We start from the raw sequence: 13336 nt of genomic DNA, 5'->3' as shown, positions 1-13336 counted from the left end.
CATGCCTGTAATTCCAGCACTTGGAGGCCGAGGCAGGAGGATTGCCCGCAAACTCAAGGCCAACTTGGGCTACATAGTTCAAAGCCAACCTGAACTGTATAGCAAGACCCTGTCTCAAAACAAAAAAAAATAAGAAAAAGAAAATAAACTGGGCATGTTGGTGTACATCTGTAAACTATGAGGGAAGACCAAAATTTTGAGGCTAGTTTGAGCTACACAGCAAGACACTGCCTCAAAAAAAAAGAGCCAGGGATTTAGCTCAGTGGTTTCACTGCCTGCTGCACAAGCACAAGGACCTGAGTTCGATCCCCAGTACCAAAAACAAAACAAAAAACTTAATCACAAAATGCTCCAACTGATCAGTAACACTACTAACTCTCACATAGAAAATTATCAAAGCCTAGGACAGTGGTGACAAACCTGTGGCTCACGTGTGGCAGCGGGCACAGAGAGCCCTCTCTGTTGGCTTGCAACTTGCCCCAGAAACCCAGCATCAGATAACAATTGTTTTTTCTAAACCAAAACCTCAGTATGCAGGTTTAATTGCAGTGTTGGAACTTTATGATCAATAAGTGGGCTTTGGGTTGCAATTTGGGCACTTGGTCTCTATCCAAAAGATTTGCCATCACTGGCCTAGGGGCTACAGGATTCCCAGGAGGATATGCAAATGAAACCAGAGAGGTGGAACCTCCCTCAATAGAGGAACACAAAAAGTACTGGAGAGAGCTGGGTGTGGTGGCCCCCACCTGTAATTCCAGGTTTTGGAGGCTGAGACTGAAGGATTGCCACAAATTCGAGGCTAGCCTGGGCTACATAGTAGGTTTAAGGCCAGCCTGGGCTACATAGCAAAACTATCTCAAAAAACAAAAACAAAACACTAAGGTGACTTCTTTATTCACCTGAAAAATCACCAAAGATCAAAACATTTAACACAAAGGAAAGGTGAGATGGTGGACCCACAGATACTCACTGTAGGGGCACAGATTAGGATGGGCCTTGGGAGCTGCCGGGCATCCAGGAATAGCAAGAGCAGGCAGTCTCCACTCAGTAATTCCACGTTGGACTTTTCCTTCTGTGGTCATAGAAGTGTGAGAATGAGTGTGTTCACTGTTATTCCACAGATGCACATAGATGTTGACACTCACTGATGGACATTCCAGTCATGGGACCTCAAGTCATTATGACACCAAGACGTACTGTGACTATGGGCCTACCAGATATAGCAGCATGAGTTGAAAGAATGGGCAGGGGGCCAGGGATTTAGCTCAGTGGTTCCAGCATCTGCCTCGCAAGCACAAGGTCCCAAGTTCTTTCTTTGGTATCAGGGATCGAACTTGGGACCTTGCGCTTGCGTGGTATGTGCCAGAACTACAAGGTCCCAAGTTCAATCCTTGGTACCCAAAAAAAAAAAGAAAGAAAGAAAAAATGGGCAAAGCAGTGTGTTCAGAAGGCTTTCAGTTGTGTACAAAAGGGAAAACATTTCACGTGTGTGTGAGCGCGCGCGCGTGTGTGTGTGTGTGTGTGTGTGTGAAAGGCATAGAATAGCTCTGGAAAGGTCCAGCAGCAGGCTAAACTGGTTGACTCCAGGGGAGGGAAATCAGGTGGCTGGGAATGGCAGGAGAGGGAGGAACCATATCTATTTATACTTTTTTTTTTCCCTGCTTCTTTCAGTGCTGGGAATGAAACCCATGTGCTAAGCAAGAGTTCTACCATCAAGTCACCCTTGGCCCCCTGTTTGTACATGGCAGTGAGAGCTGACCCGGCAAGCCCCAGGCCACTGAAGGTCAGATGGAAGGCTAGCTTGGCGGAAAGAAAGACCTCAGCATGGAGCCTAAGGGGATCCTTTGTTCCCCCGGAATCTGGGCTGGGACCACCTCTTCCCTGCTTCCGGCTGCTCCCAGATAGATCTGGGCTTAAAGGGACAGAGGTCTGATTCTGGATTTTGCTGAATGGTGGTCTTAGTGCACTGCCCTTCACCCATTGAGGCCACCCAGTGCAGTGCAGGGACAGCAGCTGTGGTCAGCACTAAGCACTGAGGACTGTTCCATTTACTGCCCAAGGCTGGGCTTAGAGCCCCCCTAAGTGTGTCACTGGGGTGGGGGCTTCCTGTGCTTCAGGTTCCCCTAGAGGTGGGAAGGGAGGCAGCAGAACCTCCTCCAGTGTTCACCTGAGGGCTGGCTGACCAGCTTCTAAATAGACATGGAGCCCTCAGCTGGATGGAGTTGGGAACCTCTGCTAAGGAATTAAACCAAGTGTAAGCAATGGAAGGAACACTTCTCAAATGTGTAGTGGTTTAGGAACCACAAATTAAAAAGAAGGCACCTGATCAAAAAGCAATTTTCTCCATAGCCCTCCCAGTGAACAGGCACCTACCCTTTGTGGGTGGAAATGTGAACCACTCAACCCTTTGGAAATTAGTATGGCAACATTAAAATGTAGTAGAAAATTCAAGATCCTAAGGGCAGACACACAAAAGTATTTATTGCAGAACTGTTTGCAGTTGCAAAGACCAGGAAGCTGTGTATGGGGAAAGTGAATAGAGATTTGTTTTGGATTGTAACACAACTTTTAGACAGGTCTATCTGTGGGTTGTCTGGAGAAGTATTGATAAAGTGGGAAGACCAGTGGTGGATAACATGAATATATCCCATTTCCAGACCTCAGACCCCCTCCCTAGCTCTGTCTCTAGTAAGCAGAACACAGAGTAGACTGTTGCCTTTCCAGCAGCTTGCCTGGAGGGAGCACTGCCCATAGGGTGGGGGAGAATATGGGGTAGGGGTAGATGTTTTTCTGTGGTTTTCATCACACTGCAATGGGCATTACTACATGTGCTTTGGATACAAATTTCAAGTTTAGTGAAAAAGACCCCTATAGTTCAGTTTGACCCAAATGACCAGAGCTGCAGTGCTTAGATTTTAGGTGCCCCACCCCTACCTCCCAACTTCCAGACCAGCCCTGCACTCCCCACCCCCGCAACCAGGAACCAAACTCAGGACCTTGACCTTGCCAGACAGGCAAGGCGCCACTGAGCTAAATCCCTGGGCACATGCTCTGTACTCTTAAGGAAGGGAGAAGGCTGCCCCCTCACCCCACAGAGTGGCCCTTCTTCTGTGCACTAGTCACAGAAGGGGATTGGGGCCAGCATCACAGCCTTGCTGACTCTGGGACTCATCCCTTCCTGCTTCCCCTTTTTTTTTTTTTGTACCGGGGATCAAACTTGGGACCTTGTGCTTTTGAGGCAGGAAGCAGAACCACTGAGGTGAATCCCCAGTCCCCTTCCTGCTTCCCTTGTAGTTAAGAGCAGCTCCTCACTCCTGCACACAGAGCAGGGATGTCTAAGGCCCTCAGATACCCTGAGATACTTTCTCTTGTCTTGTGCTCCAAGTCCTTCTTTCACAGCTGTCCATACTCCTGCCCCAAGTGCTTTCTGTGTGCCAGGCCCTGTGAAGGCTCCTCTCTTCATAAACCCTCCCAGATTCTGCAGGTTGAAAGAAATTCCTTTCTGTGCTCTTGGCCACCCAGTATATAGCCATGCTATGTCCTGTCTCCCCAACTTGCTGATGCAAGGCTGGAGCTAAGACTCAACCTCTGGTGTGAGGCAGGAGGGGATCCAGATGCTCACGCACGCGCGCTCTCTGTCTCTCTCTCTCTCTCTCTCTCCTCTCTCTCCTTCCTTCTCCCCCCCACTCTCTCTGCTCTACTCTCTTCTCTGACACAGTGACCCAGCTTGTCAGCATAAAGTAGATCAGGGTGCCCAGACATCTGGGTTTCATATGCAAAAATACTTTCCCCAAAAGTTTTAGAACAGCATAGGGTTTCTTTCTTTTTTCCTTTTTTTTTTTGGTATTGGGGGTTGAAATCCGGTCCTTGTGCTTATGGGGCAGGTGTCGGAACCACTGAGCTAAATCCCCAGCCCTAGGGTTTCTTAATCTTTATTTTTATCAAAAGTTGACTTTTTGAAGACCAACTGCCATTTGTTTTTATCATTTCATAAAGGAAAGATGACTTTCTAACCAAAAAAGTAGGAAGTACATATTTTTAGAATTATGAAGAAATGCTAATTTTTTTGGCATAGGAGGGGGTTTTTCCCCCTTTTTTTTGGTACTGGAAATTGAACTCAGGACCTTGCTCTCTCTCTCTTTTTTTTTGGTACCAGGGATCGAACTCTGGTCCCTGCGCTTGCGCAGCAGGCGGCAAAACCACTGAGCTAAATGCCCGGCCCTCAGGACCTTGCTCTTACAAGACAGGCCCAGCACCACTGAGCTAAATCCCTCTCCCTGCATAGGAGGTTTTTTTGCTTTGTTTTGCAGTGCTGGGGATAGAGCCCAGGGCTTGGTGCATGCTAGGTAAATGCTGTATCACTGAGCTACACTCCCAGACCTTATAGTTCTTAGATATCTCCATTTCTAGGCAAATGAACTCCTCTTGTTCTGGATGTTTGATACTAATGAATCAGAAGATGAAGGGTATTAGGAAAAGGGTAAGAAGAAACAGGAAAAAGGAACAGTGCTCCACAGTTGAGGACAGGTTTTATTGGAGTTAAAAACTGAGAAGGCCAGGCATGGTGGTGCACATCTGTAATCTCAGCACTTGGGAGGCTGAGGCAAAGGGATCGCTGAGAGTTCAAGGCCAGCCTGGGCTCCATAGTGAGTTTAAGACCAGCCTGGACTATATAGCAAGACTCTGTTTCAAAAAGCAAAAAACAGGGGCCAGGGATTTAGCTCAGTGGTTTCGCCACCTGCTGTGCAAGCACAAGGACCCAAGTTTGATCCCCGGTACCAAAAAAAAAGCCAAAAACAGGGCTAGGGATTTAGCTCAGTGGTTCTGCCACCTGCCTTGAAAGTGCAAGATCCCGAGTTAGATCCCCAGTACCAAAAAAAAAGCAAAAAACAGAAAGGGATTGTTGGCAACTAGAACAGAACTATGCCATCTCTTACAGGCTACATGGGGTTTATAGGGTTGTAAGAGGAAGTTGTAGTAATCTTGGAGATAGGGCTGTTTTTGTTTTTTTGTTTGTTTGTTTTGGTACTGGGGATTGAACTCAGGATCTTGCTTGCTTGCAAGTGGTGTGGTGGTTTCCTGGGCAGGAGCCAGGAAGCACTGTGCTCTGTGATCTGGTGTGGGGCTTTTTTGGTACCCCTCAGTTTACCTGAGCAGGCGGATGGAGACAAGGCTGTCCAGGGCCTTCATCATAGGAGGAGCCACCCACACTTCCTGCACCCTCCCTGCAGTGACCTTAGTGGATCTGGAAGGTGTAACATGTGAAGTTGGAATTCCAAGAGGGCAAGAAAAAGAATGAGACAAAAGCCAGTGTGGTGGCATCCACCTATAGTCCCAATATTCAGAGGGCTGTGGCAGAAGGATTACTGTGATTTTGAGGCCAGCCTAGGCTACACAGTGAGTTCAAGGCCAGCCTGAACTGTATAGCAAGACCCTGTCTCAAAAAAATCCCCGAAAAACAAAAAATACAGGGGCCAGGGATGTAGCTCAGTGGCGCCACTCCTGCCTCGCAAGCGCAAGATCCCGAGTTTGATCCCTGGTACCAAAATAAATAAATAAATAAATAAATAAATAAATAAATAAGAAAGAAAGAAAGAAAAGAAAAAAAGAAAGAAAATCATATCATACCCAAACATGTCATAGTCAAACTGCCAAAAACCAAACCTAAAGAGAAAGTATTGAAAATAGACAAAAAAGAAAATAGAAAAATGACACATTATAGTCAAGGGAACAACTGAATGCTTACAAATTCCCTTCCCATAAGAAACTGTGGGGCGAGGGTGGGGATTTAGCTCAGTTGTTCTGGCGCCTGCTGCACAAGCGCAAGAACCTGAGTTCGATCCCTGGTACCAAAAAAAAAAAAAAAAAGGAACAGTGGGGCATCACCACTCCTGTTCAGTATTGTTCTGGAAACATTAGCCACAGCAATTAGAAAAGAGAAAAAAATAAAAGGAATAAAGATAGGAAAGGAAGAAGTTAAACTGTCATTATTTGCTGATGATATGATACTTTACATAGAAGACCCAAAAAACTCGGTCAAAAGTCTTCTAGACCTAGTTGACAGATTCAGTAGAGTAGCTGGATACAAGGTCAACACTCAAAAAACAACAGCCTTGGGCCGGGGATTTAGCTCAGTGGTTCTGCCACCTGCCTTGTCAGCGCAAGGACCCGAGTTCGATCCTTGGTACCAAAAAAACCCCCAAAAAACAAAAAGAAAAATAGCCTTCTTTTTTTTTTTTTTTTTTTTTTTTGGTACCAGGGATTAAACTCTGAACCTTACACTTTCAAGGCAGCCAGCGGAACCACTGAGCTAAATCCCCGGCCCAACAATAGCCTTCTTATATGCAAATAACAGACTCATTGAGAGAGAAATTCAGGAAATAATTCCTTTTACAATAGCATCCAAAAATGAAATATCTAGGAATCAACCTAACAAAGGAAGCAAAAGACCTCTACACTGAAAACTACAGCACTCTGAAAAAGGAGATTGAAGAGGATATAAGAAAATGGAAAGATATCCCTTGTTCCTGAGTAGGAAGAACCAATATAGTGAAAATGGCCATACTTCCAAAACTACTATATACATTTAATGCAATGCTGATTGAAATTCCAACAGTATACTTCACAGAACTAGAGAAAACAATCCAAAAATTCATTTGGAATTAGAAGAAACCTAGAATAGCAAAAGCAATTCTAGGTAACAGAGACATGGCTGGGGGTATCACAATCCCCAACTTGAAACTATACTACAAAGCTACTGTGATAAAAGCAGCATGGTACTGGCAAAGAAACAGACCTGAGGATCAGTGGAATAGATTAGAAGATGCAGAAACAACTCCAGACATACTCAGCCACCTCATCTCTGACAAAGGAGCCAACTACCCTCATGGAGGAAAGATAGCCTGTTTAATAAATGGTGTTGGAAAAACTGGATTTCAACCTGCCAAAGATTAAAACTAGACCCATACCTATCACCATGCACTAAACTGAGATTGAAGTGGATTACTAGAGACATTTATAGTTAAATAGGTACATATTGAGGCCATACTCTTAAGTGAAATAAATAGGGCACACATGTGTAAATACCAAATAGTTTCCCTAGTGTGAGAAGCTGAAAGTGTAAATAAGGATTAAAATGATAAAAATGAATAATTGATAATTTGAAATAGGAAAAGGTCCAAAGGTGTAGGGGTGGTGGGAGGGGAAGGGGAAAGGAAAGAAGGGAAAGGAAAAATTATGAGAAAAGAAAAAAAATGGAAATGAAATCTATGTAAATAGGGAAGGGTGGAGGGGGTGAAGGGCACACAGGTAATGGGGAAAAAATAAGAACCAAGATACATCATTTTACAGGTACAAGCACCCAATGATAAATGTAAATGTATACCTAAAATGTACCAATAAAAGAATTAAAAAAAAAAAAAAGAAACAGGTGTGTGCCACTATGCCCAGCTTGAGACTCTCTCTCGTTTGCTTTTTTATTTATTCAATTTAATTTCATTTAATTTTTTTGAGACAGGGTCCCACTATGTAGTTCAGGCTGACCTTGAACTGCCAAGAATTGCCTTGAACAGCCTGAACTATAGTCCAGGCTGACCTAGAACTTATGGTGATCCTCCTGCCTGGGCCTCCCAAGTGCTGGGTCTGCAGGCATGCTCTACCTTGCCCAGCTAAGACAGTCTTGGTATGCAGTCTAAGCGGGCCTTGAACTGGCAGTGATCCTCCTGCCTTAGCTTCCCAAGTGCTGGGATAACAAGCATGCACCACCACACCCAGCTGAGTCTCTCTCTCTCTCTCTCTCTCTCTCTCTCTCTCTCTCTCTCTCTCTCTCTCTCTCTTTTGGTACCTGGGGCTCTAACTCGGGTCCTTGTGTTTGAGAGGCAGTCAGGCTTTCCAGGAACCACTGAGCTAAATCCCTGGCCCTGGGTTTTTTTTTTTAAGGGAGACTCAACCAGGTGTGGTGGGACACATCTGTAATGCCAGCACTCTGGAAGGCTGAGGCAGGAGGATTGCAAGTTTCAGCCTAGCTTGGGCAATTTACCCTATTAAAAAAAAAAAAAAGCAATGGCCAGGGATTTAGCTCAATGGTTCTGCCGCCTGCCTCTAAAGTGAAAGATCCTAAATTCGATCCCCAGTACACACAAAAAAAGAGAAAGACCCAATTATCTACAAAGGATTTTTTTTTTTTTGGTACTGGGGATCGAACTCAGGACCTTGCATTTACAAGGCAGGTGCAGCTCCACTAAGCTAAATCCCTGGCCCATACAGATTTATTGTAACTATAAACACATGGATGCATTGAAAGTAAATGGATCATGAACTAATATCCAATACAAACAGAACTGGCATGCTTATATTCCTATCCTGTAATGTAGACTCCAAGACAAAAATAAACAGCTGGGGGCTGAGGATTTAGCTCAGTGGCACCAAACCTGCCTTGAAAGCGCAAGGTCCTGAGTTTTATCCTGAGTACCAGAAAAAAATAAAATAAAATAAACGGCTAGGAACAATGGCACAGGTCTGCAATCTCAGGTATTTAGGAGGCTGAGGCAGAAAGACCACAGGTTTGAGACAGGTACGGGGTATGGGCAACTTAGTGAGACCCTGTCTCAAAAACATTTTTAAGGAGGGGGGTGCCTGGAGATGTAGTTTAGTTTTAATCTCCAGTATCACACACAAAATTCGACACTTATGGAATACAGCTAAAGCAGCGCTTACCTGGAAATGTATATCTTTGATGGCCAACATTAAGAAGAAAGACCTCAGATCAATAACCTAGCCTTGCACTTTAAGACTATGGAAAAAGAAAGCCACTTGGGCCAGGGATTTAGCTCAGTGGCACCTCACCTGCCTCGTAACCTCAAGGACCTGAATTCAATCCCTGTACCAAAAAAATAGAAAGAAAGAAAGGAAAAAGAAAACTATTTCTATTCATTATCGCACCAGAGATTCTACCCAGAATAGACAAAAAAAATGAAATAAAAAGCTCCCCGAATGGGAAGGAAGAAGTAAAACTATATTCCCATGTGACATGGATCATGTATGTAGAAAGTCTCAGGGAAGTCACTAAAAACTATTAAATGAGTTCAGGAAGGTTGCAAGATACGAATCAATATATAAAAATCAAAAATTTTTTTTGGCACTGGGGGTCGAACTCAGGGACCTCCTGCTTGCCAGGCAGGGGCGCCACTGAGCTACATCCCTGGCCCTCAAAGGTATTTTATACACTTCCAATCAACAACTTTAAAACAATTCCAGCTGGGCTTGGTGGTACATGCGTGTAATCCTAGCACTCAGGAGGCTGAGGCAGGAGGATTGCTGCAAGTTCGAGGCCGGTCTGGGCTACATAGTAAGATTCTGTAGTAAAAAGAACACAGTAAAAGCTTTTTCAAAAACTCCTTAAGATCTAGAGGTAGGTCTCCTTAATTTGCATGGGCGTGCTCATCTCCATTCATGGTATCTCATTATTGCAACTGTGGTTTCCATTTGTGATAAAGTCACAGCTCCTGCAGCTATGACTGTGGCTTGTCTCTTGCATTCACAGTGGAATGAGTTAGCGGGACGCATTCCCGTGAGGCCAGTTGAGAATAAACAATGAATCTAGGACTCAGGGAGACTGAGAAGCTTTGTTCTAACGTTGCCTGTGGCTCCCTCCTCTGATAGAGGGTGTGATTTCCAGCAGATCCGAAGCTAACCGAGGGCCAGGACCCAGACGCCTAGCAAAATGGGGCGAGTTAGGACTTGCGTGGGGCCTTCCTCCATGAAAAATACTTAAGACACTTAGCAATTGCGCTGATGTAAAGAACAATATAATCCAAGCTGGATTCGTTACTATTATAATGTATTTCGGTTTTCTGATTTTAGCAGAAACATGCAAGTATCTCAGTGCTCCCGGGGGCTCCCAGCGGGGCGGGGTCAGGGGCGGACCCACAGCGCACCGCCCTCTGTCCTAGTCCCTCGGCCCTCGGTCCTCCGCCTTCGACCCTCCGCCCCCCGCCCGGCCCAACTAGCGCCATGGGCCGCCTCTTCGGGCGTGCCGCGCTGCGGTCTCTTCTCTGTGGGCCGCGCGCCCCGGGCCTGCGCCTGCTCGTGCGCCCCAGCTCCGGTGAGTCAAACGCCGCCACGGTTGGCGAGCAGCTGCAGCCTTTGTTCGCGCACGTGCGGCTGCCGGAAGGGAAGGCGCGGCCTTGGCTGCCCGGGTCAGGGGCAACCAAGGTCCCGGAGCAAAAAAAAAGCAAAGTGGGAGGGCGCAGTAGGCATATTGAGGGTCCCTGAGGACCTGTGGCTCTGGGAGAGGGGTGTCGTCCAAGGAGAGGAAGCCTCGCCACGGAGCTGCTATCTATCTCCCGGGCATTTGTTCCCGGCCTAGCTGGAAAGGGAGGCGTAAGACCTCCCGGTCCACCCCTGCCTGGGGCCCGGCGCTGACTGTCCATCCACAGAATGCTTCCGAAGAGCCAAGAAACATGTAAACTGCCGTCTCCGGTGCGCGGACAGGAGGGCATCAGAGCTCCGGGCTAGACTGCAGTCCCTGTGAACTGGGTTTTGGGAAAAAACAAGCTAGGAGGCTTCTTCCCCTGGCCTTCAGTCGTGTGTGTGTGTGTGTGTGTGTGTGTGTGTGTGGCGGCGGGGGGTATGTGTCGTGGTGAGCACCTATCTGTGTGTGTGTGTGTGTGTGTGTGTGTGGCGGCGGGGGGTGTGTGTCGTGGTGAGCACCTATCTGTGTGTGTGTGTGTGTGTGTGTGTGTGTGGCGGCGGGGGGTGTGTGTCGTGGTGAGCACCTATCTGCCTGCTCCCCGCACACAAAAGCAGGATTTGTCCTAGGATGAAGTGTTTACCTCTCTGGGAGTGGCCGGGGCTGCAGGAGGGTGAAGACACCTCCCTTCTTCCTGGCCATGTTGCCTGGAGAGGGGCTCAAGGCTGACCAGGGTTGGGATTAGAGTTCCCACCTGACCTCTCTCCTCAGCCTTGATGGGATTCCACATCTTCACTGCCCTGTGTCCCCGCCCTGCCCAATTGGAGGGAGTGCACTTCCTCTCTCCCAAGTTTGCACACTATTCCTTCACCTTTTTCCCAGAGGGTGGCTCTGGGGTCCTCCCATGGCAGGCCTGAGCCTCAGATGCTGGCCACTATACACTGGAGAACAGGAATCAGAAGTGCACCAGAGTCAAGCTTCTTCCAGGGAGCATTTCCTGCCTCCTTGGTGGTCACAGCTGGGCTGGACCTCTCTGGCCTCTGGGCTCCCTCAGATGCCCTCTCAGGGGAAGACAGCTCAGTCTTGGGCAGCTTTGGCCATTGCCTCAAAGAAGCCCTTGGGGATACACTGCCCTGGGTGTTCTTGACCAGTAGGGCCAGGGGTGGGCACTGGACTTGTTCCTTCCAGAGCTGCCCTGCACAAAGCCAGAAGCCTGGTGATGTCTGGACCCTCTCAGGGGAAGCCAGTCAGGGAGGCACGACACAGTAAGGCAGTGGCAGCTCCAGCCCCTCCTCTTTTAAAGGAGGGCCCACGTGGACCGAGGAGAGGACCCTGGTGGCAGTGAAACCAGATGGAGTCCAGCGGCGGCTCATTGGGACTGTGATCCAGCGCTTTGAGAGTCGAGGCTTCAAACTAGTTGGGATGAAGATGCTGCAGGTATCAACCCTGGGCCTGTGATTCACTGAGGTGACTGGGGCTCATTCTCAGCCCTTCACATCTCAGCCTGGCAATGGCAGTTGCAGGGGTGGGGAGGTATCTGTTCTGTGGTGGAGGTGCCAGTCCATGTGGGTGCTATCTGCAGGGTACCCTGAGGTCGGGACCAGTGGGGAATTCATCTCCAGGGACTTCTCTTCTCCCCCAATGCTACTCAGGCACCTGAGAACATCCTTGCTGAGCACTACCAGGACCTACAGAGGAAGCCCTTCTACCCAGCCCTCATCAGCTATATGAGCTCTGGGCCTGTGGTGGCCATGGTACAGTTTGGTAGCAGGCAGTGGGGAGAGTGTGGGTGTGTTCTCCAAGCAAAGGGGAAGGGCCTGGATTGAGCCCAAGGGCTCCTGGTGTTCCCCCTCTTCTCCCCAATATTTGCTCTGTGCTGCAGGTCTGGGAGGGATACAATGTGGTCCGTGCCTCAAGAGCAATGATAGGACACACTGATTCCACTGAGGCTGCCCCTGGGACCATCCGGGGAGACTTCAGCATCCACATCAGCAGGTATAGGGGGCCCTGACACAATCACACAGGGCCAGTGTTTGGGGTGGCAGCTTACTCCTAAGACACAGTCACATGATTTAGGTATCTTTGGTTTTTTTGTGGTTTTTTTTGTACCGGGGATTGAACTCGGGTCCTTGCTCTTGCTCAGCAGGCCGCGAAACCACTGAGCTAAATCCCTGGCTGATTTAGGTATCTTGCTTGGCTAAAGGTGAAGCCAGAAGGGACTGGATATTGGATGTCACAACTGCCTAGAACAGCTTTCTCACAACCTTTTCAAAGATATGACACATTCCCTTGTTGTGTGTATATTCTGTCATTATCTTTTATTTGCCTGTCTTGCCAGGCGCCTGAGGGGTTACCATGGGACAGCTCCTAGGGAAAGGAAGCTGCTAGAAATTGGGATGTGGGCTGGCCCTTGAGGTCGTGGGTAAGAGGCTAAGGCCAGGCTGGAACACAGTTTTCTACCTCCTGTTATTCTTTCCCCTTTGCACAATCATCTGCTTGCTCCCCTAGACAGAGGGAGCCTCTGGGTCCACACTCAAGCTTGAGCCTCACCTTTGCCACCTGTTACCTGGCACAGGAACATCGTCCATGCCAGCGACTCTGTGGAGGGAGCCCAGAGAGAGATCCAACTGTGGTTCCAGAATAGTGAGCTGGTGAACTGGGCAGATGGGGGCCACCACAGCAGCAGCTACCCAGCCTGAGGGCTCATGCCACCCATGGCACTCCATTGTCCACCAAGGACCAACTACCTCGGTCAACAAGAACTTAATCCTACACCCATCCTGTTTCTCCTAAACCACTTCCTTGTTCACCTTCTGCCCTATGCCAGCCCTCAGGAGTCTGAGCCCCAACTTTATGTGCCTTTCTGAGTCCTAAGCTAGCACAAGATTAGACTAAATCCTTCTGTACCAAAGTGCCAGACAACCATTGGGGTGTCTTCAAAGGTAAACTCCCCTGCCTCAAAGGAGAGACATTAAAGTTCATTGCTTAGAATGGAAGCGTGCTCATGATTTCTGCCATCTCTGAGACAGCAGTGATGGTTTTATGCAAGAAGTAGACATTTAGAGAATCTTTTTTTGGGGGGGTACCGGGGATTGAACTCACAAGGCAGGTGGCAGAACCACTGAGCTAAATCCCCAGCCCCAGTAG

General features: G+C 47.9%; 1 protein-coding gene across 2 annotated transcripts; it reads left to right on the top strand.

The window, feature by feature from the left end:
* The first annotated feature begins 9938 nt into the window (after positions 1-9938).
* Positions 9939-13180, top strand: Nme4 (NME/NM23 nucleoside diphosphate kinase 4). 2 transcript variants are annotated; one of them, XM_004873698.4, is made up of 5 exons: positions 9939-10102; positions 11493-11626; positions 11842-11943; positions 12072-12184; positions 12765-13180. In XM_004873698.4, the coding sequence occupies exons 1-5, from the start codon at positions 10012-10014 to the stop codon at positions 12886-12888; spliced, it is 564 nt and encodes a 187-aa protein (XP_004873755.1). In that variant the 5' UTR covers positions 9939-10011; the 3' UTR covers positions 12889-13180. The 2 variants fall into 2 exon arrangements, with proteins under 2 accessions (XP_004873755.1, XP_004873754.1); XM_004873697.4 differs by having other exon boundaries at positions 12698-13180.
* The last annotated feature ends 156 nt before the right edge of the window (positions 13181-13336 follow it).

Source organism: Heterocephalus glaber, unplaced genomic scaffold, assembly GCF_053883595.1.
Source record: "Heterocephalus glaber isolate CG9 unplaced genomic scaffold, H.glaber_assembly_v1.0 deba00001781, whole genome shotgun sequence".
Classification (NCBI taxonomy): domain Eukaryota; kingdom Metazoa; phylum Chordata; class Mammalia; order Rodentia; family Bathyergidae; genus Heterocephalus; species Heterocephalus glaber.
The sequence above is the reverse complement of the archived record's forward strand: the minus strand, read 5'-3'. Positions and strand labels throughout refer to the sequence as shown.

Coding starts and splice junctions, on each gene's coding strand:
- Nme4 (XM_004873697.4), top strand. CDS start 10,012: ATGGGCCGCCTCTTCGGGCGTGCCGCGCTGCGGTCTCTTCTCTGTGGG. Junction 11,627..11,841: donor TTGGGATGAAGATGCTGCAG/GTATCAACCCTG, acceptor AATGCTACTCAG/GCACCTGAGAACATCCTTGC. Junction 11,944..12,071: donor CTGGGCCTGTGGTGGCCATG/GTACAGTTTGGT, acceptor TCTGTGCTGCAG/GTCTGGGAGGGATACAATGT.